Genomic DNA, 25,774 nt, shown 5'->3' with positions numbered 1-25,774 from the left:
TGGTCAATAACAAAAGTTTATCTCAATACTTTGTTATATACCCTTTGTTGGCAATGACAGAGGTCAAGCGTTTTCTGTAAGTCTTCACAAGGTTTTCACACACTGTTGCTGGTATTTTGGCCCATTCCTCCATGCAGATCTCCTCTAGAGCAGTGATGTTTTGGGGCTGTTGCTGGGCAACACGGACTTTCAACTCCCTCCAAAGATTTTCTATGGGGTTGAGATCTGGAGACTGGCTAGGCCACTCCAGGACCTTGAAATGCTTCTTACGAAGCCACTCCTTCGTTGCCCGGGCGGTGTGTTTGGGATCATTGTCATGCTGAAAGACCCAGCCACATTTCATCTTCAATGCCCTTGCTGATGAAAGGAGGTTTTCACTCAAAATTTCACGATACATGGCCCCATTCATTCTTTCCTTTACACGGATCAGTCGTCCTGGTCCATTTGCAGAAAAACAGCCCCAAAGTATGATGTTTCCACCCCCATGCTTCACTGTAGGTATGGTGTTCTTTGGATACAACTCAGCATTCTTTGTCCTCCAAACACGACGAGTTGAGTTTTTACCAAAAAGGTCTATTTAGGTTTCATCTGACCATATGACATTCTCCCAATCTTCTTCTGGATCATCCAAATGCTCTCTAGCAAACTTCAGACGGGCCTGGACATGTACTGGCTTAAGCAGGGGGACACGTCTGGCACTGCAGGATTTGAGTCCCTGGTGGCGTAGTGTGTTACTGATGGTAGGCTTTTTTACTTTGGTCCCAGCTCTCTGCAGGTCATTCACTAGGTCCCCCCGTGTGGTTCTGGGATTTTTGCTCACCGTTCTTGTGATCATTTTGACCCCACGGGGTGAGATCTTGCGTGGAGCCCCAGATCGAGGGAGATTATCAGTGGTCTTGTATGTCTTCCATTTCCTAATAATTGATCCCACAGTTGATTTCTTCAAACCAAGCTGCTTACCTATTGCAGATTCAGTCTTCCCAGCCTGGTGCAGGTCTACAATTTTGTTTCTGGTGTCCTTTGACAGCTCTGTGGTCTTGGCCATAGTGGAGTTTGGAGGGTGACTGTTTGAGGTTGTGGACAGGTGTATTTTATACTGATAACAAGTTCAAACAGGTGCCATTAATACAGGTAACGAGTGGAGGACAGAGGAGCCTCTTAAAGAAGAAGTTACAGGTGCGTCTGCTAAATGACTTAAATGTAAATGTAATGTAAATGTCTGTGAGAGCCAGAAATCTTGCTTGTTTGTAGGTGACCAAATTCTTATTTTCCACCATAATTTGCAAATACATTCATAAAAAATCCTACAATGTAACTTTCTGGATTTTTTTTCTAATTTTGTCTGTCATAGTTGAAGTGTACCTATGATGAAAATTACAGGCCTCTCTCTTTTTAAGTGGGAGAACTTGCACAATTGGTGGCTGACTAAATACTTTTTTGCCCCACTGTAGTCTCTTGTGGCGGCAGGCTGAGACTGTTATTTTAGCAAATTCAGGGTTAGCCCCAACCGGGACTCGAACCCAACACTTTAGCCGTTACACCATGAGATCCGATCCTCCGAAAAAGATTGGTAGGTGTCGGGTTACGGCTGCTTTATTGACTGCAATAAGTAACACTGAAGTGAAACTAAAGGCTGTGTTGCTGTTGAAGGCGTTTTATTAATCGTCTCACTATGAGAAGTAAGGCAGCACACCTGTCCAAAGTATTTAATACATCTTAAACCTGACAACTGCACATTCAACTCAATAAATTGAGTTGTCTGCTATGTGTCTTTGAACATGCGAGTATTACAACAAATGCAACACGTCCTGACACCATATTATCAGCAAAATGCTACCAGTCAATCTGTGATATGACCAGCATTTCATCATCCTAAAGAGAATGGCAATCCCTTTCATTGTCCTCATCATCTCCCTCTGTGGTTGTGTGGGAGGCTGTGTGACTATAGGTGTGATCCTCTGCTGCCCCTCATGGCTGAGGTGTGTAGCGCAGGTACTTCCTTTCTGAGGGTAGCTCTTTGGTGTAGACCCCTGCAGGGAACATGGCTGCTGCCTCCTCCTCAGGGATATTTGGAGGAACCATCACGCGCTCGCCAGGCTGGACAGAGAGAGGGAATGAGAAGGGGAGTTAGCAGAGAAAATAGAAATGGGCATAAGTGGCATGCCAATTGACATTGGACTGACAATGGATTCTAAGTGTTTGGAGATGTGATGAATGATGATGTTAACTGACTGTCTATTGGGTCACTCAAGCTTCCATTTATATTTGATTGATAATACTTCCTGAAGGATGCTGCAAATTCCACTGTCAGGCTATAGAGCTTGATATGGATTGGCTGACTGACCTGCCAATCAGCAGGGGTGGCCACCCGGTTCTTTGCTGTGAGCTGCAGGGAGTCGACCACTCTCAGGATCTCATCAAAGTTACGCCCCGTTGTGGCAGGGTAGAGTAGGGACAGCTTCAGCTTCTTGTCTTGGCCAATCACAAAAACCTGAGACATAAAAACATGTCACACTTTGGTGGGATGGCATTAGGCAGGTAGGGGCTGAGCATTGGTGGAAAAAATACCCAACTGTCATACTTGAGTAAAAGTATAAATACCTTAATAGAAAGTTACTCAAGTAAAAGTCACCCAGTAAAATACTACTTGAGTAAAAGTCTAAAAGTATTTGGTTCTAAATATACTTAAGTATCAAAAGTAAAAGTATAAATAATTTAAAATTCCTTATTAAGCAAAGCAGATGGCACCATTTTCTTGTTTTTAAAATTTATAATTTACAAACGATGCATTTATATGTAGTGAGTCTGCCAGATCAGACCGTAGGGATGACCACTTGCGTGAATTGGACTATTTTACCTAAGTACTTTACACCACTGGGGATGCATTTACTCACATGGCAAATGGTTAGCGGGCGAGAGAAAGTGTGTGTGTGTGTGACAGAGTGAGAGAGTGTAGCAGATAAGGGCTGTGTTCACGAACAGGCAGCCATCATGCGGTGATATCACCCTCACTGATTCATAGAAAAAGATGACATCATGCAGCAAGGGGCTGAGGTAATGAGTGTTTTTGCCAGACAGGGTGGTGGGGCTTGGGGGGAGGGGTAGTTAACTCATACTAGCCAGTGAAGGTAGGCTGCTTGCATCAGCATGAATAAGTAATGTTTATGGAAGATAGAGCACCAGAAAGAGGAGGACGATCTCATGGTGGAAAATGACTTACCGGAAACAGAAACGGTAGAGATACTGACAGGAAGAAAGCGAGAGAAAATGTGGCTCGGAGTGTGTTTTTTGTTTGTCTGTACCTGTGTACATGTGTGTGCATGCATGTTTCGACACTCACACAGCGGGCAGTGAGGGGCATGCCGTCCTTGTCCTTCTCATCTGGGTCCAGCATGCCCAGGGCCACTGCCAGCTCCCTCTGATTGTCTGCAATGATGGGGAAGGGGAATGCACAGCCAGACTCCTCATTGTTGTAGGCCAAGATGTCCTACAGGACCACAGCACATCCGTCCATTACTATACACTGGTCATTGGTTGACACACTCACAACTGGGTGTCCCAAATGGCACCCTATTCCCTTTTGACCTGGTCAAAAGTAGTGCATTATAAAGGGGTGCCATTTGGGAACAGCCTATACCTTGGTCCAGCCACGGTGGTCCTCCAGACTGTCAATGGACAGGGCGATCATCTTCACGTTGCGCCTGCTGAACTCGTCGCTGAGTTTGGCTGCTCGGCCCAGCTCTGTGGTGCAGACAGGGGTGTAGTCACGGGGGTGGGAGAACAGGATACCCCAGCTACAGAGAGAGGGGGGCGGGAGTGATGGACAGAGGGAGAAAGAGGAAGATACAGAGAGAGAGGGGGCGGGAGTGATGGACAGAGGGAGAGAGAGGAAGATACAGAGAGAGAGGGGGAATGATGGACAGAGGGAGAGAGAGGAAGATACAGAGAGAGGGGAGTGATGGACAGAGGAAGAGAGAGAGAGGGGGAGTGATGGACAGAGGAAGAGAGAGAGGGGGAGTGATGGACAGAGGGAGAGAGAGGAAGATACAGGAAGATACAGAGAGGAGAGGTGGGAGTGATGGACAGAGGAGAGAGAGGAAGATACAGAGAGAGGGGGGAGTGATGGACAGAGGGAGAGAGAGGAAGATACAGAGAGAGGGGGAGTGATGGACAGAGGAAGAGAGAGAGAGAGGTGAGGAGTGATGGACCATAGGAGAGAGAGGAAGATACAGAGAGAGAGGAGGGAGTGATGGACAGAGGGAGAGAGGGGAAGATACAGAGGGAGAGGGGGAGTGATGGACAGAGGAAGATACAGAGGGAGTGGGGGGAGTGATGGACAGAGGAAGATATAGAGGGAGGGGGAGTGATGGACAGAGGGAGAGAGGAAGATACAGAGGGAGAGGGGTGAGTGATGGACAGAGGAAGATACAGAGGGAGAGAGGGGGAGTGATGGACAGGGAGAGAGGAAGATACAGAGGGAGAGGGGGAGTGATGGACAGAGGAAGATACAGAGAGAGCGGGGTTGATGGACAGAGGGAGAGAGGAAGATACAGAGGGAGAGGGGGAGTGATGGACAGAGGAAGATACAGAGAGAGAGGGGGAGTAATGGACAGAGGAGAGGGGGAGTAATGGACAGAGGGAGAGGGGGGAGTAATGGACAGAGGGGAGGGGGAGTAATGGACAGAGGGAGAGGGGGAGTAATGGACAGAGGGAGGGGGAGTAATGGACAGAGGGAGAGGGGGGGAGTAATGGACAGAGGGAGAGGGGGGAGTGATGGACAGAGGAAGATACAGAGAGAGGGGGAGTAATGGACAGAGGGAGAGAGAGGAAGATACAGAGGGAGAGGGGGGAGTGATGGACAGAGGAAGATACAGAGAGAGGGGGGTGAGTGATGGACAGAGGAAGATACAGAGGGAGAGAGGGGGAGTGATGGACAGAGGGAGAGAGAGGAAGATACAGAGAGAGGGGTGAGTGATGGACAGAGGGAGAGAGGGGGAGTGATGGACAGAGGAGAGAGGAAGATACAGAGAGAGAGGGGGGAGTGATGGACAGAGGAGAGAGAGGAAGATACAGAGAGAGGGGGGTGATGGACAGAGGGAGAGAGAGGAAGATACAGAGAGAGAGGGGGGAGTGATGGACAGAGGAGAGAGAGGAAGATACAGAGAGAGGGGGAGTGATGGACAGAGGGAGAGCGAGGAAGATACAGAGAGAGAGGGGGTGATGGACAGAGGGAGAGAGAGGAAGATACAGAGAGAGGGGGGTGATGGACAGAGGGAGAGAGAGGAAGATACAGAGAGAGAGGGGGAGTGATGGACAGAGGGAGAGAGAGGAAGATACAGAGAGAGGGGGAGTGATGGACAGAGGGGAGAGAGGAAGTTACAGAGAGAGAGGGGGAGTGATAGACAGAGGGAGAGAGAGGAAGATACAGAGAGAGAGGGGAGTGATGGACAGAGGAAAAGAGCGAGAGGGAGTGGTGGACAGAGGAAGATACAGAGAGAGAGAGGGGGAGTGATGGACAGAGGAGAGAGAGGAAGATACAGAGAGAGGGGGGCGTGATGGACAGAGGAAGATACAGAGAGAGGGGGGGAGTGATGGACAGAGGGAGAGGAGAAGAGAGGAAGATGGACAGAGGGAGAGGGGGAGTGATGGACAGAGGGAGAGAGAGGAAGATACAGAGGGAGAGGGGGGAGTGATGGACAGAGGAAAAGAGAGGAAGATACAGAGGGAGAGAGATTAGTAGGGGCCTATTATAGGAATGTCAGCCTTTTTGTCTCCCTGCTCCTGTGTTTCTGTTTTAGTGGAGCAGCTAAACTGTAAAATTTGACTCAAATCGTTCACTTTGTGATAAATGCACCACATTTGGTACAAAGGTAGATTTGGGTACCTTGAAAAGATTTAGATATGGAGTCACCACAATCTACACACAATACCTCATAATGACAAAGCGAAAACATTTTGGGGGAAATATTTTCACATTTATTAAAAATACAAAACAAAAATACCTACCGTTCAAAAGTTTGGGGTCACTTGTCCTTGTTTTTGAAAGAAAAGCACATTTTTTGCCCATTAAAATAACATCAAATTGATCAGAAATACAGTGTAGACATTGTTAATGTTGTAAATGACTATTGTAACTGGAAACGACTGATTTTTTATGGAATATCTACATAGGCGAACAGAGGCCCATTATCAGCAACCATCACTCCTGTGTTCCAATGACACGTTGCGTTAGCTAATCCAAGTTGATCATTTTCAAAGACTAATTGATCATTAGAAAACCCTTTTGCAATTATGTTAGCACAGCTGAAAACTGTTGTCCTGATTTAAGAAGCAATAAAACTGGCCTTCTTTAGACTAGTTGAGTATCTGGAGCATCAGCATTTGTGGGTTCAATTACAGGCTCAAAATGTCCAGAAACAAAGACCTTTCTTCTGAAACTTGTCAGTCTATTCTTGTTCTGAGAAATGAAGGCTATTCCATGTGAGAAATTGCCAAGAAACTGAAGATCTCATACAACGCTGTGTACTACTCCCTTCACAGAACAGTGCAAACTGGCTCTAACCAGAACGGAAAGAGGAGTGGGAGGCCCCGGTGCACAACTGAGCAAGAGGACAAGTACATTATAGTGTCTAGTTTGAGAAACAGATGCCTCACAAGTCCTCAACTGGCAGCTTCCTTTAATAGTACCCGCAAAACACTAGTCTCAACGTCAACAGTGAAGAGGCGACTCTGGGATGATGGCCTTTGGAACCACCAAGATTCTTCCTAGAGCTGGCCACCCGGCCAAACTGAGCAATCGGGGGAGAAGGGCCTGGGTCAGAGAGGTGACCAAGAACCTGATGGTCTGTATGACAATGCTCAAGAGTTCCTCTGTGGAGATGGGAGAATCTTCCAGAAGGACAACCATCTCTGCAGCACGCCACCAATCAGGCCTTTATGGTAGAGTGGCCAGACGGAAGCCACTCCTCATTAAAAGAAACATGACAGCCCGCTTAGAGTTGCCAAAAGGCACATAAAGGACTATCAGACCATGAGAAACAAGATTCTCTGGTCTGATGAAACCAAGATTGAACTTTTTGGCCTGAATGCAAGGCATCTGGAGGAAACCTGGCACCATCCCTACGGTGAAGCATGGTGGTGGCAGCATCATGTTATGGGGATGTTTTGCAGCTGCAGGGACTGGGAGACTAGTCAGGTTTGAGGGAAAGATATATGGAGCAAAGTACAGAGAAATCCTTGATGAAAACCTGCCACAGGGGGCTCAGGACCTCAGACTGGGGCGAAGGTTCACCTTCCAACAGGTCAACAACCCTAAGCACACAGCCAAGACAACGCAGGAGTCTCTGAATGTCCTAGAGTGTCCCAGAGCTCGGACTTCAACCCGATTGCACATCTCTGGAGAGACCTGAATATAAACTCAGCAAAAAAATAAACAGCCCTTTTTCAGTACCCTTTCTTTCAAAGATAATTTGTAAAAATTCAAATAACTTCACAGATCTTCATTGTAAAGGGTTTAAACACAGTTTCCCATGCTTGTTCAATTAACCATAAACAATTAACTTCTCTAGGGTAGGGGGCAGCATTAAGAATTTTGGATGAAAAGCGTGCCCAAATTAAACCGCCTTTTACTCAGGCCCAGAATATAGGATATGCATATAGCGCCACAGCATCACGCCACAGCATCATCGGACTGAGCTTGTTGTCATTGCAGGCAATCTCAACGCTGTGCGTTACAGGGAAGACATCCTTCTCCCTCATGTGGTACCCTTCCTGAAGGCTCATCCTGACATGACCCTCCAGCATGACAATGCCACCAGTCATACTGCTCATTCTGTGAATGATTTCCTGCAAGACAGGAATGTCAGTGAGCTGCCATGGCCAGCGAAGAGCCTGGATCTCAATCCCATTGAGCACGTCTGGGACCTGTTAGATCGGAGGGTGAGGGCTAGGGCCATTCCCCCCAGAAATGTCCAGGAACTTGCAGGCGCCTTGGTGGAAGAGTGGGGTAACATCTCACAGCAAGAACTGGCAAATCTGGTATAGTCCATGAGGAGATGCACTGCAGTACTTAATGAAGCTGGTGGCCACACCAGATACTGACTGTTAGTTTTTTTTACACATGATTTAATTTCTGTTTGTCACATGTCTGTGGAACTTGTTCAGTGTATGTCTCAGTTGTTGAATCTTGCTACACCGGGGCAAAAAAGTATTTAGTCAGCCACCGATTGTGCAAGTTCTCCCACTTAAAAAGATGAGAGAGGCCTGTAATTTTCATCATAGGTAGACTTCAACTATGACAGACAAAATGAGAAGACAAAAATCCAGAAAATCACATTGTATGATTTTTAATGAATGTATTTGCAAATTATGGTGGAAAATAAGTATTTGGTCACCTACAAACAAGCAAGATTTCTGGCTCTCACAGACATGTAACTTCTTCTTTAACAGGCTCCTCTTGTCCTCCAATCGTTACCCGTATTAATGGCACCTGTTTGAACTTGTTATCAGTATAAAATACACCTGTCCACAACCTCAAACAGTCACCCTCCAAACTCCACTATGGCCAAGACCAAAGAGCCGTCAAAGGACACCAGAAACAAAATTGTAGACCTGCACCAGGCTGGGAAGACGGAAAATGCAATAGGTAAGCAGCTTGGTTTGAAGAAATCAACTGTGGGAGCAATTATTAGGAAATGGAAGACATACACGACCACTGATAATCTCCCTCGATCTGGGGCTCCACGCAAGATCTCACCCCGTGGTGTTAAAATGATCACAAGAACGGTGAGCAAAAATCCCAGAACCACACGGGGGGACCTAGTGAATGACCTGCAGAGAGCTGGGACCAAAGTAAAAAAGCCTACCATCAGTAACACACTACGCCGCCAGGGACTCAAATCCTGCAGTGCCAGACGTGTCCCCCTGCTTAAGCCAGTACATGTCCAGGTCCGTCTGAAGTTTGCTAGAGAGCATTTGGATGATCCAGAAGAAGATTGGGAGAATGTCATATGGTCAGATGAAACCAAAATAGAACTTTTTGGTAAAAACTCAACTTGTCGTGTTTGGAGGTCAAAGAATGCTGAGTTGCATCCAAAGAACACCACACCTACTGTGAAGAATGGGGGTGGAAACATCATGCTTCGGGGCTGTTTTTCTGCAAAGGGACCAGGACGACTGATCCGTGTAAAGGAAAGAATGAATGGGGCCATGTATCGTGAGATTTTGAGTGAAAACCTCCTTCCATCAGCAAGGGCATTGAAGATGAAACTTGGCTGGGTCTTTCAGCATGACAATGATCCCAAACACACCGCCCGGGCAACGAAGGAGTGGCTTCGTAAGAAGCATTTCAAGGTCCTGGAGTGGCCTAGCCAGTCTCCAGATCTCAACCCCATAGAAAATCTTTGGAGGGAGTTGAAAGTCTGTGTTGCCCAGCAACAGCCCCAACACATCACTGCTCTAGAGGAGATCTGTATGGAGGAATGGGCCAAAATACCAGCAACAGTGTGTGAAAATCTTGTGAAGACTTACAGAAAACGTTTGACCTCTGTCATTGCCAACAAAGGGTATATAACAAAGTATTGAGATAAACTTTTGTTATTGACCAAATACTTATTTTCCACCATAATTTGCAAATAAATTCATTAAAAATCCTACAATGTAATTTTCTGGATTTTTTTTGTTTTTTGTCTGTCATAGTTGAAGTGTACCTAAGATGAAAATTACAGGCCTCTCTTATCTTTTTAAGTGGGAGAACATGCACAATTGGTGGCTGACTAAATACTTTTTTCCCCCACTGTATATTCATACAAATATTTACACATGTTTACACATGTTAAGTTTGCTGAAAATAAACACAGTTGACAGTGAGAGGACGTTTCTTTTTTTGCTGAGTTTAGTTGTGCAGCGAAGCTCTCCATTCAACCTGACAAGGGCTTGAGAGGATCTGCAGAGAAGAATGGAAGAAACTCCCCAAATACAGGTGTGCCAAGCTTGTAGCGTCATACCTAAGAATAATCGAGACTGTAATCACTGCCAAAGGTGCTACAACAAAGTGCTGAGTAAAGGATCTGAATACTTCAGTAAATGTGATATCAGTTTTTCTTTTAAATACATTTGCAAAAATGTCTAATAACCTGCTTTTGCCTTGTCATTATGGGGCATTGTGTGTAGATTGATGAGGGGGGGGACTATTTAATCCATTTTAGAATAAGGTTATAATGTAACTAAATGTAGAAAAAGTAAAGTGGTCTGAATACTTTCTGAATGCACTGTAGATTAAAGGTTTGTGAAATAGTGGGTCAGTCTGTAGTCATTTAGTAAGATGGCTACCACAGCTCACTGGGGCCAAATCTGTGGTGACACAATATCTAAATCTTTTCAGGGTCCATAAATCTAGCTCTGTGGCAAATTTGGTGCCTTTACCTCAAAGCAGTCCTTCTTAATTGTAAACTCATGTTACAGTCGTGGGGTATTTTGTAAGAGAGCCACCACAGCCCCAAGGGCCAAATCTGGGGCGGCTCCATATCTAAATCTTTTCAAGGTACCTAAATCTACCTCTGTACCAAATATGGTACTTTTATCACAAAGTGAACAATTGAGTCAAATTTTACAGTTTAGCCGCTCCACTAAAACAGAAACACAGCAGCAGGGAGACAGAAAGGCTGACATTCCTATGCTAGGCTAATCTCTCCATATCTTCCTCTCTCTTCCTCTGTCCATCACATTTTCAGGGTACATAAATATGCATTTCTGCCAAATGTGCTGCTTTTATCAAAAAGTGAACGATTTGGCCTCCCGGGTGGCGCAGTGGTTAAGGGCGCTGTACTACAGCGCCAGCTGTGCCATCAGAGACTCTGGGTTTGCGCCCAGGCTCTTTCGTAACCGGCCGCGACCGTGAGGTCCATGGGGCGACGCACAATTGGCCTAGCGTCGTCCGGGTTAGGGAGGGCTTGGTCGGTAGGGATGTCCTTGTCTCATCGCGCACCAGCGACTCCTGTGGCGGGCCGGGCGCAGTGCGCGCTAAACCAAGGTTGCCAGGTGCACGGTGTTTCCCCTGACACATTGGTGCGGCTGGCAACCGGGTTGGATGCGCGCTGTGTTAAGAAGCAGTGCGGCTTGGTTGGGTTGTGTATCGGAGGACGCATGACTTTCAACCTTTGTCTCTCCCGAGCCCGAAAAAAAGGGGGGGGAGTGAACGATCTGTACTCAAAACACTTCCATTGTACGCATCAGTACACTCGATTTTTAATACTGTATGTATGTAATACTAATGCATTACATACATTATTTGAGCACTATTGTTTTTTAGGGTAAGAAATAATTAAATGTTTAATAGATTATATTAAACCCGATTATGCCAAGCAGCCTAAAGATTTATTTGATCATGTAAGGAACTAAGAAGAAAAATATAGGCGGCCTCAAGTGTGCCCACAGAGCACTGTCTTGTTGCAGCAACTGACATTTCAGTGTTGTCAGCGTTTTCATTGAGTGGGCGTTTTCATTGAGTGGGCTTAGAGAACAAATGATTTGAGCTGCAAGCAAGCAGTTTTTTTCTTCTGACGTTTCAACCTAGTTAGACTGACACAACCAACAAATAAAACCGCAGACCATGAGTAAAGATACATGTCTAAATATTATTCAGATGGGGGAAGAATAGCTGTTTATTATTATATCTACGAAAAAAATAGAGATGCCAAAGCATCCTCGCTATACCCAATAACGTTAGGTATCAGATTAAAATTCACACCAACACAGTTTGAGAGTACAGTAGGATATGACTGCTATCAGCATAATCAACTTTACGACTTTTGCCAAACTATACTAATCCTTTATTTTTTACAAGTGAATGATTTAGGTCTCATTTCTTTAGAAACAGGTGCCTTGTTGAATGCAAATGATATAGTGAAATCGAAAAGAGAACATCAATTATATAACGGAAAACTGGAATCTCAGGTAGTATATTCCAAAATGCTAACACGTGATTTCAATCGATGGCATATTTAATGTCATATCAGCCTTTAAAATTACTTACGAGTCACCCAAAAAATCGTGGAATTTAATTTTGCCGTTAGTGGTTTCGGCTTCAAAATTAGGAAACACATCTCCTAGAAGTAGTCCGGGCATGGTCCCAATGAAGACCCGCGCGCTCCAGTAGCAGCACACTGATGACAGCAGGTTCAAATCGTCTAACCCGGAACAGGTTTTAACACTTAGTATGATCATTTTTCAAGTGTCAAATGTCATATTTTTGTAGACATGATTTTTTTTCCACTTATCCAGTTTGCTTTTAAGGTGATAAAAATACAAAAACTATTTATAAAAAGCGTTTACAGGTGACTTGGACGTGTTATCATTTTTTTGCTTTTTTCAAGTGCCAACAGTACGTTTTACACGTGTTCTTTACACCTCACCAGTGCGCATATACAGGTGATTAGAACACTTGTTATGGTCATTTTTGCACATGTTCTATATACCTGTCCAGTGTGCTTTTACAGGTGCTTAGAACGCTCTAACCCAGAGTCTCACTCCAGAGACTGGGTGGGCCGAGCCCCGGGGACATACTGGTTGTTATTAGCTAGCAACCTGTGGCTCTCCAAGCAGCTAGAGGTGTGCGTCTTTGAGGACTCCTCCTGTGGCAGCATTCTGCACATGGTGAGATCACTGGCCACTCCGTGCCCTGGTTCATCAGCACCTTGTACTGTTTACTTCACAGTGAAACCATCCATTTAAAGCTGCATTAGGTTAATGGGCTGGACAATATCACACACAGAGCTGCATAATTGGCAAACAGTTCATCAATTCACGAAAGTGTCTGATATTTCCTTTATATCTGCCAATTAATTTTGCGTTCAGCGGTAGGCAAAGGGCAGTATCCATTTTAATCGTGGCTCCATTATAGAGCCGGTCTGTAGTAGCTGGCATGGCGGTGGGCCTGCGCCAAATACCAGGGCCCATGGGAAAGTTCCCTGCCTTTAACCTGCCGACAGTGTCACCTCTGCAGAGTCAAAGGAAAAACAGAAGTGGCCGTTCACGATTATAACGGTATCGATGTGTTTACATAACACTGCATTTGGGTTGTTGATTCGAGTTCTTAAGGTTGTGTCATACTTTCCTAGTGGAAGAGTTCCCAGGATGGGCAATTGATGGCCTATAAATTGCTTTTTAAGACTCTTTGGAACCTTGCATGGGCCAATATTTTACCATGACATTTGTGGTATGGTGACTTGAAACATCCTGTTGACTGAACAACTCTTCCTTGCTCACCGTTTCTCTCTTCTCCTCCCCTTGTCATCATCATCTCTACTCCTGGACCTGGTCCGGATTGTGAAGACTTTGTTCCACTGTCTGAGGCCTCCCGCCCAGAACCGCTCCAACATGTTCTCTACCTTCTTCGTGGAGTATTTCATCAACGGAGACTTAATTTCAACCAGTAGAGAATGTGAAATGCTTTATTGAAAGAAGTTAATGATCCAAATGTTATAATTACATAATATATGCATTATAAATATAATTGTAATATTATAAATACAAGTTCAATCTGTACTTCAATGCACATCTGTTGTGCATTATAAAAACAGGAGGAAAGAAGTGTAAAAGACAAAGGGAAAGAACAGAGGAGCAGGGAAGACATTATATGATTAATGAATTACAGTGCTACCCTAATAATCTCTCAGAGACCGTTAGAGAAAATAAGGTAGTTAAAGAGACAAGTGTTCAACAGGAATCTGTGTGTGTGGCCACACCTGGTGTCCACATGAAGTGGCTGCAAAGTAATGTATGCTGGAAAAACGTGCACAGACTTACGAGGACAAACAATATAGCGCAGTTATAGAAATAATGAAGTGTCTTACTATTCTCCATGGTTGGCCCTCTTGCCTATTCTTTGAATGTGAAAGGAGCCACAGTTATACACCTGAGTCTGCTTACTGCACAACCCATGAATCAGATTGATACATAAGTGTGTAGGTGTGGGTTACAGGGTGTCTAATTGTTCTACATCTTTTCAATATGGGAGACTTAAAATAGCCTGTTTTGTTTTTGTACAGACACCACACCCTTACCTAAACAACACCCTCACCTGAGAAGTAGAAATTAAAAGGGAGAAACTGGGAATTGAACATCTGCAGTTGACATAGCTAAGCAAATGGAAGAATACTCTTATTGCAATGTGGATGGCTCTTAAAAGAGCCTTTGGTTGTTCATAGTGTAGTCTATGTTGTTGCCAGGGAACAGCACACGTTTCGAAGAAGTAGGAGGTGAAGATCTCTCGCCTCTTGCTGCATTGTTGGACCCCATCCTTGAAACATCCTGAAGAGCAGCAGACTTCTCCTATGGCACATGGTGGCGAGTTGCAGATCCCCTCCTGGTCCTCGTGTCCATTATATTATGCAAGACACAGGTAGCCTTCACACGCCCGAATTCCCCCAGGAAGCAGTCCCAGATGGCCCTGGTCACCCAACCTTGCAGTGCCCTACACGGTAACTGTAGGCAATCGTTTTGAAATAATGTCCTGTTACAAGGTATCTGTAGGAATATGTAAGATAATGTCATTAGACTTTCACATCACCAGGTCATTGTGGATTACTAAAGTATAATATCCCTCATAACAAATCATGATAACATTGGATAGATAGATGCATGTGTAGCATGTGACAATAGCAGGATCATATCAAGGATAGCATCACAAATTAAGCTTGATGAGTTGATCATTTGAATCAGCTGTGTCGTGCTAAGGCTGAAACAGAAATGTGCAGCCCTTTGAGTTCCCAGGACCAGGACTGAGAACCACTGCTCTTCATTGGGACCTCTTCATCTGCAGACAGGCTTCTGTATCTGAGGACAGAAAACCTCACAAAAAAACAGACTTCATTATACTAAAATTAGACTGCACTGAATATTATGTTACTATTATCACCGTCCTCACTTAATGGGAATGGAACTACAAAAGTCCATACCCTATCCAGAATAGCCTCCTCTCTCACTTTGACAGTTGGAGCTGCTATCCTTTCACCCTTCTCCATGGCTGTTAGCTAGCTAGCTACCTACAAATGCATTTGGAGTGTTTTTTTTTTACAGTGATAAATACATCAAGATAGCTAGCTAATACGAAGTTAAGTAGCGGGTGATATTTAATTCACTTAGCTATCTATACGTATGTAAAGTTGGCTAGATAGCTAACGTTAGCTAGCTACATTAGTAGCTCATTTGAGTTAGCCTGCATTGTAGCTAGTTAGCTAATAATACATGTTTTGATTTTACATTCGAAATATAACGTTATTTACTTAACTTACTTGAATAGGTTATCCCAGCCATGTGGACGATTGGAAACAGGGAAGAAACGTTTGTTTGTCACCAGAGCGTTTTAGAGCATCTTAAAATGTACCTGTGAATAAAATGTAATAACCAGACTTTCATACAAACTTGCTATGATGAATTCTTGACGCAACATCGAACGTGCTGCCATATGCTTCCAGCACACCCAAAAGCGAGCTACTCTGGGGGGCCTAAACCGCACGCATCCATTACCGTGTGCTAGTGTAGACAAACCGTTAACCATCTGGCCACGCTGGCTGCCATGTGTGCCCACTTCCTGCTGGCCCAGCTGGTGGTGACGCCCCCCTCACCACAATTTTCTCTTTAAATATTTTTTGTTGTGGAATGCAATGCATTTACAGTTTTTCGATCTGTTCTACGAATTGCCAAGTGGCATTCAGTTACAGTTGATGAAAATGTAAAGACTAATAGTGCATTTTGTCACTGGCTCTATGGAGCGGTATATATATATTTTTAATGTATATTTACTTTACATAGCCCCCATAGCTATTGTCGTTTGAAAATATATATTTTTTTGATGGGTGTTCAAGAATTAACGATATATTGTTTTAATTGTGTGTCACAGGTTCTACTGGTAAGTGACAGACAGTGTTAGATAATGACACAATCAAGACGTTGCCAACCTATGACTTTCACACTGAAATAGGATAAAACGACTAAAGTATCGAACAACAAAGTTTATTTCAGAGAGGAAGTGAAATTCTGTTGGTAAAACAGTGAGAATGAGAGACATAAAAATCATGCATGGTTCCTGGTTAAGAGACCCATTCCATATACAGTAGGGTGCTGTGGTATTGCCCTATTGTTGTGTATGTTTCTGTTTGTGTGGGGGGTGAAATGGTACCATACCCACCCCAAGCAAAGTTTCCATTAGTGTGCACAGCAGCTGCTGCCGAGTGTCATCTCCTGGCTGTCATTATTAGTCTCCTTACAGTGTTGCCACACACACACACACACACACACACACACACACGGTGGTAACACCCGAGCAATACCTACCCTCCCCAGTGTTGTTGAATGCCCACCCATGGCAACATTCTGTAGACCCCCACCCCAATAGACATGTCCCTAGTGGTTAACAGTATAACACGTGGTTCAAGCCATTATGGAGGTCAGAATAAGAGACTAGCTAGCTCGGTCCAATAGCGCCGGTTGCTATGTTGATGAAGTGGCAATGTGTTGATGAAGCACATGGATTCCAGGCTAGGTTGATGAAGTAATCAGCACCTAAACTATAGACCTACGGACTATTCTATAGGCACATAGCTGTTAGCCTGGAATCCACACGGAATATGGCTCAATGCAGATTCCAGGCTACATAGCTAATTTCTTAGAACTCATTGAAATGATACTAGACATGTCAATTACTGGCCAGCAGATGGCACCACATGACCGGTTAAAAACAAACCTGCATTGTCTTTTCCGAAATGTCTTTGCTCTTTGTGTACTGTGGTTTATTCTGTAGTTTGCTGTGCATGTCAAGGCTTTGGGTGGCTTTTTCAACATGCAGTTATACCTTCAAGTTTTAGTATTGGATGTGTGGTCATGAAAATCCTCAGTGCAAATTGTTCAAATGTAATTTAAAAAAATGTATTTATTTTGTATTTCATCTTTATTTAACGAAGCAAGCCAGTTAAGGACAAATTCTTATTTACATTGACGGCCTAACAAAAGGCAAAAGACCTCCTGCGGGGATGGGGGCCGGGGATTAAAAAATCAAAATAAATACAATATCAATATAGGACAAAACACACACAACAACCGAGACAACACTACATAAAGAGAGACCTAAGACAACAACATAGCAAGGCAGCAACACATGACGGTAGCAACACAACATAACAACAACCTGGTATAAACACAACATGGTAGCAGCACAAAACATGGTACAAACATTGAGCACAGACAACAGCACACAGGGCAAGAAGGTAGAGACAACAATACATCACGCAAAGCAGCCACAACTGTCAGTAAGAGTGTCCATGATTGAGTCTTTGAATGAAGAGATTGAGATAAAACTGTCCAGTTTGAGTGTTTGTTGCAGCTCATTCCAGTCGCTAGCTGCAGCGAACTGAAAAGAGGAGCCACCCAGGGATGTGTGTGCTTTGGGGACCTTTATCAGAATGTGACTGGCAGAACGGGTGTTGTATGTGGAGGATGAGGGCTGCAGTAGATATCTCAGATAGGGGGGAGTGAGACCTAAGAGGGTTTTATAAATAAGCATCAACCAGTGGGTCTTGCGACAGGTATACAGAGATGAGGAGTATAGAGTGCAGTGATATGTCCTATAAGGAGCATTGGTGGCAAATCTGATGGCCGAATGGTAAAGAACATCTAGCCGCTCGAGAGCACCCTTACCTGCCGATCTATGAATTACGTCTCCGTAATCTAGGATGGGTAGGATGGTCATCTGAATCAGGGTTAGTTTGGCAGCTGGGGTGAAAGATAAGCGATTACGATAGAGGAAACCAAGTCTAGATTTATCTTTAGCCTGCAGCTTTGATATGTGCTGAGAAAAGGACAGTGTACCGTCTAGCCATACTCCCAAGTACTTGTATGAGGTGACTACCTCAAGCTCTAAACCCCCAGAGGTACTAAAAACACCTGTGGGAAGTGGGGCATTCTTCTTACCAAACCACATTATCGTTTTGGAGGTGTTCAGAACAAGGTTAAGGGTAGAGAAAGCTTGTTGGACACTAAGAAAGCTTTGTTGTAGAGCATTTAACACAAAATCCAGGGAGGGGCCAGCTGAGTATAAGTATCATCTGCATATAAATGGATGAGAGAGCTTCCTACTGCCTGCGCTGTGTTGTTGATGTAGATTGAGAAGTGTGTGGGTACTCCCTTGGTGACAGGCAGTGGCTGAGACAGCAGATTTTCTGACTTTATACACTGCACTCTTTGAGAGAGGTAGTTAGCAAACCAACCCAAAGACCCCTCAGAAACACCAATAATCCTTAGCCGGCCCACAAGAATGGAATGGTCTACCGTATCAAAAGCTTTTGCCAAGTCAATAAAAATAGCAACACAATATTGCTTAGAACGAAGGGCAATGGTGACATCATTGAGGACCTTTAAGGTTGCAGTGACACATCCATAACCTGAGCGGAAACCAGATTGCATACCCAAAAGAATACTATAGACATCAAGAAAGCCACTTTTGATAAACAGAGCAAAATAGAAATAGGCCTATAACAGTTAGGATCAGCTTGATGATCTCCCCCTTTAAATAAAGGGTGAACCGTGGCTGCCTTCCAAGCAATGGGAACCTCCCCAGAGAGGAGAGACAGGTAAAAAGGTTGGAGATAGGCTTGGCGATGATAGAGGCAGCAACCTTAAAGAAGAAAGAGTCTAAACCATCTGACCCAGATGGGTTTTTGGGGTCAAGTCACTGAGTCTCCTCTGACTCAGTGACTGCCTGCAGGAGGAAACTTTGTAGCGGGGCAGGGGAAAAAGAGGGAGAAGCATTGGGGATAGTTGCATTAGAAGGGGTGGGAGAAGAGGAAATGTTGGATGGGCAAGGAGGCATGGCTGAGTCAAATAGGAATCCTGACTAAATGAAGTGGGGATTAAAGTGCTCAGCCATGTGCTTCTTGTCAATAACAACCACATCATCAACATTAAGGGACATGGGCTGCTGTGAAGAGGGTTTTTTCTCCAGGTCTTTAACAATTTTCCAGAACTTCTTGGGCTTAGACCCCCAGAGAGAGAACTGCTCCTTAAAGTAACTAACTTTGGCCTTCCGGGTTGCCTGAGTGCACTTATTTCTCATTTGCCTAAACGATAGCCAGTCAGCCTGAGTATGCGTGTGCCGAGCCAAACGCCAAATGCAATTCTTGAGGTGGAGTAACTCTGCAAGATCACGGTCAAACCAGGGGCTGAACTTGTTTTTAATTCTCATTTTATTTATGGGGGCGTGTTTAACAATACCACTGAAAATATCAAAAATAAGGTCCAAGCGTCTTCGACAGAGGATCAAGCTGATTCTATACCATTTTACAGAGACCAGTTCATGAAGGCTTGCTCATTAAAGTTGAAGCGTTTATGACAAATCAGGACAGCTCGTTTCACTGAGCAGCCATTACGAACACAGGCTGTAAAACAGTGATCACTAAGGTCATTATGGAAAACACCAGACTGATACCTATCAGGATTATTTGTGAGGGTAACATCGAGGAGAGTAGCCTTTTCTGGGTGTTTGGAGTCATACCTTGTGGGATTGGTAATAATCTGAGAAAGATTTAGGGAGTCCCATTGCTTTAGGACTTGGTTAGGTGGTTTAAGCATGTCCCAGTTTAGGTCACCAAGCAGGACAAATTCAGACTTAGTGTAAGTGGCCAGGAGAGAGCTTAGGGCAGGTAGGGTTCAGGTCGGTGCTGATGGAGGATGATAGCACCCAGCAACAGTCAACAAAGAGCTATTTGAAAGTTTAATGCTTAAAACCAGCAAATCAAATTGTTTGGGGACAGACTTGGTGGAGACAACCGAGCACTGAAGGTGATCCTTGGTAAAGATTGCCACTCCCCCACCTTTGGAAGATCTGTCTTGCCGACAAAGGTTATAACAAGAAATGTTAATAACATCAGTATTCAAAACACTCTTCCTTAACCACATTTCAGCAATGACCAACACATCTGGATTCGAGCCGTGAACCCACACCTTCAATTGATTCATTTTAGGTAATAAGCTTCTAGTGTTAATGTGCAGAAAACCCATACTTTTACGAGAGCAGAAATCAGTGAAGCAGGTATCAGAGCACAAGTCAGAATTGGGGCTAGCAACAGTAGATGGGCCAGGGTATACATGCACATTTCCAGATATCATCAACAGTAATACAATCAAGGCCACGGCAGAGGACAGGGAGAGCTCTGCAATGCTGAATTATGACATCTGAATGCGCATCAGATGACAACAAGATCATATTGTACAGGAATTTCATCAGGTAACATGAATACAAAGCCAGCGATAGATGGTTAGAATAGGATGGGAGGCCAAGAGTCTGTGTAACCAATAGAGAGTCAGAGTCCCGACTGTGGGAACAAACATAGTCTTTCCCACGGTTGGGTAAAGACAGTTTGTAGTCAACAAAGTATGCAGGAGTCATGAGGAAAATAGAAAAATGCACAATAAAAAAATAATATATATAACGACTTGGGTCTAGCCAATGTAAGTTCAGAGTCACTCGCCCCAACAGTGTGTGCTGGAGGCGATCAAAATCTTGGGAGAGATGGGGGAGTGTGGTGGGGGTACCTGTAGTAGACAGGGGGAGACAGGCCAGGGCAGATGATAAACAGATTGCCAGGTGGAATCCAAACAGCAGTGCAGCAGGCAACAGGAGTAGGTCTCACACCCACTTGGGAGAAGCTTTTATTTCTGGAGGCAGATTTCTTGTGGAAAATGCCAGTGGATGGTCTTTGAACAGCAGGAGGGGGCTTCAGAGGATGCTTCAAAGACTCCTGACACTTGTTGGGCCCAAAGGCCTCGACACCTTTTACTTCACACCTTGGTGCTAATTGAATTTGTATCTGGTCTGTCCTTGCAAGCCTGACAGCCTTAACTCAGCATTCAGTCCCCATAAAGTAAAATATATCATTGTAATGTACTTTATGTTTCATTTTTTCCTTTTATTCTTGACTTTCAAAATAGCATCAGATCAAACACTACTCACTCAGTTCCAGGTTGGGTGGTGTCCTCAGGTCTCTGATGTTTGTCTGCTAGAGCACCCTCCGTATAGCTTGGAAAAAGAAAAACCTTGGAAACAGTAATCTCTAGGGTTAATTTTGGTCAAAATGAGGTTGTCGGTTAGGAGTTTTGATCTGGAGCGAAATCCATGCTGTGGGGGGTAGCATCCTGCATATGTACCTGCCGAAAAATCCAAGTTTATCTAATTCCAAATCTAAAAACATGTTGAAAAATGTGAGAGCTCACATGCAGCTGTGTCTCTCTCTCTCTCTGAGGGGGGCGTGCCACTGGACAGAACAAATGCAGACTGATCAACTCTTTAGGGATCTCTATCATTTTAATATTTATTGAGAGATAAAATGACATACAAAAGGTAATTGGAGCCCATATAATACACAATAGTGAAGATACAACTTGAATATAGACTCAACATGGACAGTACAGTACATTTTTAAATTAAAATAAGTAAAATACATCATATATAATACAGGAAGAGCAATATCTCAGACTGTTTACATGGAGTTCCACCTTAGTGAATCTCCTGCCATTAATTTTATTGTAAGATTCATTCATTCATTCACTTATTTACATTAGTAGAAAAAAATGCATTGTAGTAGACAGAGTAGCAACAGGCCTCGCTGTGATCTGATTATAAAGCTGTTAGTAATGTTGTTGGTTCATAATATTCTAGTAACAGCGTATGAGTTCACGCCACACCAGTCCATCATCTCTGCCCAGCCTCCTCTTATTGGCTGCTTCTGCTGAGTCTCCCCAAGCTGACGTCGTAGGTGATCATGTGGAAGTTGTCCCAGGCATAGAGCTTCCTCTGGGCATGGTTGTAGTCCACCATGCTGTTGTAGCGGTAGTGGTTCTTAAAGGGCACCGCCATGCCTCGGCCCTGGCCGGTAGCCGTGTCGAACACGTGGTTGACGGTGGTGTCTGGGGCGGTGTAGCTGGCCACCGTGTAGAGCCGACCGCAAATCATGAAGGAGTTAGCCACTGTGTTCTTCCTGATGTTGGTCTCCCAGCTCCTCTTCACCTCCAGGCTCTCAGGGTCCAGCTGGGACACCACGATGGCTCCCTTGGCCTTGCTGGTGCTGTAGATGGCCCACAGGCCCTGCTCGTCCACCGCCAGGTCGATGTCTGTGTAGCCGCCCCAGGAGTAGGGGTGCTGGCCGTGGAAGCCAGCGTGGGGGAGGTCCAGGCGTGCCGCCAGGCTCTCGTAGGCAAGGTCGTAGCGGAGCAGGGTGCGGCTGCGTCGGCGCTGGTAGTAGAGGGAACCACGGTACAGGGTGGCCCCTGTGCTCTCCACGGGCTCAGGCAGCACCATAACCTTCATGGGGAAGCCCTTGGCAAACTGCTCCATGTCCTCATAGGCGAACAGCTGGCGGACGTCCGTGCCCACTGTGTCGATGCGCCACACCGTCTTGTTTCCGTATGGAGAGGCCATGGGCTCAGGGTCCTGCAGCCACACCCCGTACTTCCCTGTGATGCTGTCAGCCTTTCGGTGCAGGACGGGCTCTCCCACAGACACCAGCTCACCACAGCCTGGACACAGAGAGAGGGTAGTTACATTCAATTCAATCAATCAAGTAAATTGGAATATGTGCTTTATGAAATATGATCACTACCTTTATGATCATCTCTCATTTATTTTAGTTTTTAGAGGTGACGTGCATATACATAATACACTGAACAAAAATATAAACACAACATGTGAACTGTTAGTCCCATGTTTAATGAGCTGAAATAAACCATCCCAGAAATGTTCCATACGCACAAAAAAGCTTATTTCTCTCAAATTTTGTGCACATATTTGTTTACATCCCTGTTAGTGAGCATTTATCATTTGCTAAGATAATCCATCCACCTGACAGGTGTGGCATATCAAGAAGCTGGTTAAACAGCATGATCATTACACAGGTGCACATTTTGCTGGGGACAATAAAAGGCCACTCCAAAATGTGCAGTTTTGTCACACAATACAATGCCACAGATGTCTCAAGTTTTGAGGGAGTGTGCAGTTTTTGAGAATTTAGCAGTATGTTCGACCGGCGTGTATGGTGTTGTGTGGGCGAGCGGTTTGCTGATGTCAACGTTGTGAACAGTTCCCCATGGTGGCAGTGGGGTTATGGTATGGGCAGGCATAAGCTATGGGCAATGACCACAATTGCATTTTATCGATGGCTATTTGAATGCACAGAAATGCCGTGATGAGATCCTGAGAACCATTGTGAGGCCCATTTTGTTTAACATACTGTACCTGTGTCCAACAGATGCATATCTGTATTCCCAGTCATGTGAAATCCATAGATTAGGGCCTAATACATTTATTTAAATAGACTGATTTCCTCATATGAACTGTAACAGTAAAATCTTTGATATTGTTGCATTGTTGCATTATATTTTTGTTCAGTATAGTTGGTGTGTAGTGACTTTAAGAAGCCACTAGGGAGAGATAGATACAAGTTAAATCAGTGGTTTTCAACCTTTTTCTACAAGATTCCGTTGTTTTGCCAGAATTTCTGTCGACCCCACCCCAAATCTAACCTTAAAATCTGTACATTTTGATTTTTACATCAACAAATAACATTAAATTCATTACATTTTCCATATCTCTTTTCACAATGAAAAGAAACCAATAAATATATTTACTCAATAAAAAATGTCTTTCTCAACATTTTGGTTGTATATGGTCCCATACAATAATCTGTACTCTAAATGTTTTGTTCCCAATAACAAAAACAATCCCAAAAAACGACCTGTGTGGTTCTGCCCAGCGTCTTGAATGAGACGTGATGCTGGGACCTCAGTCACCTCTGCCTTCATCTCCTGATAGAGAGAGTCTGAGAGGAAGAGAGAGAGAGAGAAATCACATTTTTTTCAATGGTTTATTTGGTGGCTGAAGTCATAAATAACTCAAAATATCCAGCATCAATAATCCTGAACACATTCAAAGATGACACACTGACAACATGAAGGCATCTTGATATGTTATCCAGTCATTTGACATGCAGTGCAGCCCCCTATTTAACAGAGTTATTGCATTCCCCAAAAGATCACAGACACTTAATAACATGCAACGTGCAAGTGACAGGGTAGTAGAAGCAGAATCCGTATAAATACCATTCCGCTAACCCAACCAAGCAGTGCATACTGAAACCTGACCTGTACTCCATTCTGTTTACATTAGAACACTTTGATTTTGACCAGATCAGATAAACAAACACTCACAATCCACAGTTCCTAACTCACATACACTCCGAGAAACAAAGGTGCTATCTAGAAACTTAAAGGGTTCTTCAGCTGTCCCCATATGATAACCTTTTGAGGAACACTTTTTGGTTCCATGTAGAATGCTTTCTACAGATGGTTCTATCAGGAACCAAAAAGGGCTCCTATGGGGACAGCTGAGGAACCCTTCAGGAACTCTTTTCTCTAAAAGTATATATAATAATGCATTTTCACACAGTTCAGGGGTGGGTTATAAGTGATGATGTGAGACAGTAGAGACTTACCGCTGGCTGGCCTCTGGTTGAGCTCGTGAAGTGGGAGTCCTGCTCCAGCGGCTTGGTGCTGGTGGCAGGGTCTCTGTCGCAGTGTCTCAGCCATCGCACTCAGTTCGTCCACCCTCCTCTGGAGCCCCTGCACCTGCCTGTTCAGCTGCTCCTTGTCCCCCTGCAGCTGGCTCTTATCTCTCATGGCCTGGGAGTACGCTTCCTGGATGGTCTTGTCTCCCCCACCCCCTGGACCCTCTCCACCTGCTCCCTTGCCCCCCAGCAGCCTGCTGACCAGGGCCTCTAGCAGGGTGAGACGAGATTTCACCACCTCCATATCTGGTCCTCCGCTGGTCCCGGAGCAGCTCGCCTCTGCAGGATTGTCCACTGTGAAGGTGTACTGACAGCGCCCCGTGTGGTCATTGGAGCGTCTCAGAGAGGCTCTGTCCTGGCTCTGGGAGCTCAGAACCAGGTAGGACAGACCCAAGGCTACCTGGAGCCACATTCTGGAGGACAGGTGGATGGATCCCCTGGGTCTCAGACTGGATCACTCTCTTGGTCCTTCAGGAGTTGTTCTTTTTATTTCTTTCTTTCTTTCTTTCTGATGGATCAGAGGACCTGTGATGGAACCTTTCAGCTGAGATCAGGTTTGTATCCTGTTGAATTCTTTGCGTGGTCTCTTTTATTTCTGACTGCGTCCCTGATCTTTTGTCACTGTCTGTTGTTCTCTGAGTTAGAACACGCTGCAAGTGGGATATTTATACAGTCAACTAGCATACTGTGGGAGGGGACAAGGATCATGGCTGCACATCTGAGATGGGGCATGGGGGGGGGGGTAGCTAGGGGGTGTGACACCATGTGTTCTGAGATAGAGAGTGGATTTAACACAGTTAGTTTTTGTTCTGTCTATGTTTTATTGTGTCTGTCTGCAGTATACTGTATGTCTGCAGTTATTTATCAAAACATAGGTTGTATTTGTCTATACTGAGCGTCTTTGTGTCTGTCTGTCTGATCCCCTTTTTATCATAGTAACGATGGCTACTCAGTGTTTACTTCCTTTATAGCCGATAGTTATATAATGAAATAACCATATGATTCAACTCTCCCCAGGCACAATGTTCAATATCTCTTTGATTTATCACCAGTTAGGTAGCGTCCTATGCACCTGCATTTTAGGTGTGAAGTACAGGTAAGCTCTGGGCTAAGGTTCAGCGAATGCACCATTACATCCTGTCTGCTTGCCTTAGTCTAAACAGGTCTGG

General features: G+C 44.6%; 2 protein-coding genes and 1 long non-coding RNA gene across 3 annotated transcripts; 1 reads left to right on the top strand and 2 right to left on the bottom strand.

The window, feature by feature from the left end:
- Positions 1–1,638: 1,638 nt before the first annotated feature.
- On the bottom strand, positions 1,639–12,237 carry LOC115114610 (peroxiredoxin-6-like). The gene is made up of 5 exons (XM_029643011.2): positions 12,032–12,237; positions 3,638–3,794; positions 3,341–3,487; positions 2,345–2,491; positions 1,639–2,097 (listed from the first exon to the last, which is right to left on the bottom strand). The coding sequence occupies exons 1-5, from the start codon at positions 12,220–12,222 to the stop codon at positions 1,969–1,971; spliced, it is 771 nt and encodes a 256-aa protein (XP_029498871.2). The 5' UTR covers positions 12,223–12,237; the 3' UTR covers positions 1,639–1,968.
- LOC135565698 (uncharacterized) lies at positions 12,136–13,773 on the top strand. The gene is made up of 2 exons (XR_010461802.1): positions 12,136–12,651; positions 13,330–13,773. It is a non-coding gene; the product is annotated as an uncharacterized LOC135565698 (long non-coding RNA).
- A 7,560-nt stretch (positions 13,774–21,333) lies between these two features.
- LOC115113985 (myocilin-like) lies at positions 21,334–25,223 on the bottom strand. Its single transcript, XM_029641917.2, has 3 exons — positions 24,534–25,223; positions 23,778–23,861; positions 21,334–22,563 (listed from the first exon to the last, which is right to left on the bottom strand). Exons 1-3 carry the CDS (start codon positions 25,015–25,017, stop codon positions 21,761–21,763), a joined length of 1,371 nt encoding a protein of 456 aa, XP_029497777.1. The 5' UTR covers positions 25,018–25,223; the 3' UTR covers positions 21,334–21,760.
- Positions 25,224–25,774: the final 551 nt, after the last annotated feature.

This window comes from Oncorhynchus nerka, linkage group LG9b (assembly GCF_034236695.1).
Source record: "Oncorhynchus nerka isolate Pitt River linkage group LG9b, Oner_Uvic_2.0, whole genome shotgun sequence".
NCBI lineage: Eukaryota > Metazoa > Chordata > Actinopteri > Salmoniformes > Salmonidae > Oncorhynchus > Oncorhynchus nerka.
Note: the sequence above shows the minus strand (reverse complement) of the source record. Positions and strands in the feature narration are given on the sequence as shown.

Bases quoted from the DNA above. Each gene is read 5' to 3' on its own strand.
- LOC115114610 (XM_029643011.2), bottom strand. From the start codon at position 12,222: ATGATCATACTAAGTGTTAAAACCTGTTCCGGGTTAGACGATTTGAAC. The intron at 3,795-12,031 runs GTAAGTAATTTT...CTCTCTCTGTAG, and splicing joins CACGATTTTTTGGGTGACTC to CTGGGGTATCCTGTTCTCCC. The intron at 2,492-3,340 runs GTGAGTGTCGAA...TTTATGTCTCAG, and splicing joins TGCCCCTCACTGCCCGCTGT to GTTTTTGTGATTGGCCAAGA.
- LOC115113985 (XM_029641917.2), bottom strand. From the start codon at position 25,017: ATGTGGCTCCAGGTAGCCTTGGGTCTGTCCTACCTGGTTCTGAGCTCC. The intron at 23,862-24,533 runs GTAAGTCTCTAC...TCTTCCTCTCAG, and splicing joins CAACCAGAGGCCAGCCAGCG to ACTCTCTCTATCAGGAGATG. The intron at 22,564-23,777 runs GTCGTTTTTTGG...CTCTGTGTCCAG, and splicing joins CGCTGGGCAGAACCACACAG to GCTGTGGTGAGCTGGTGTCT.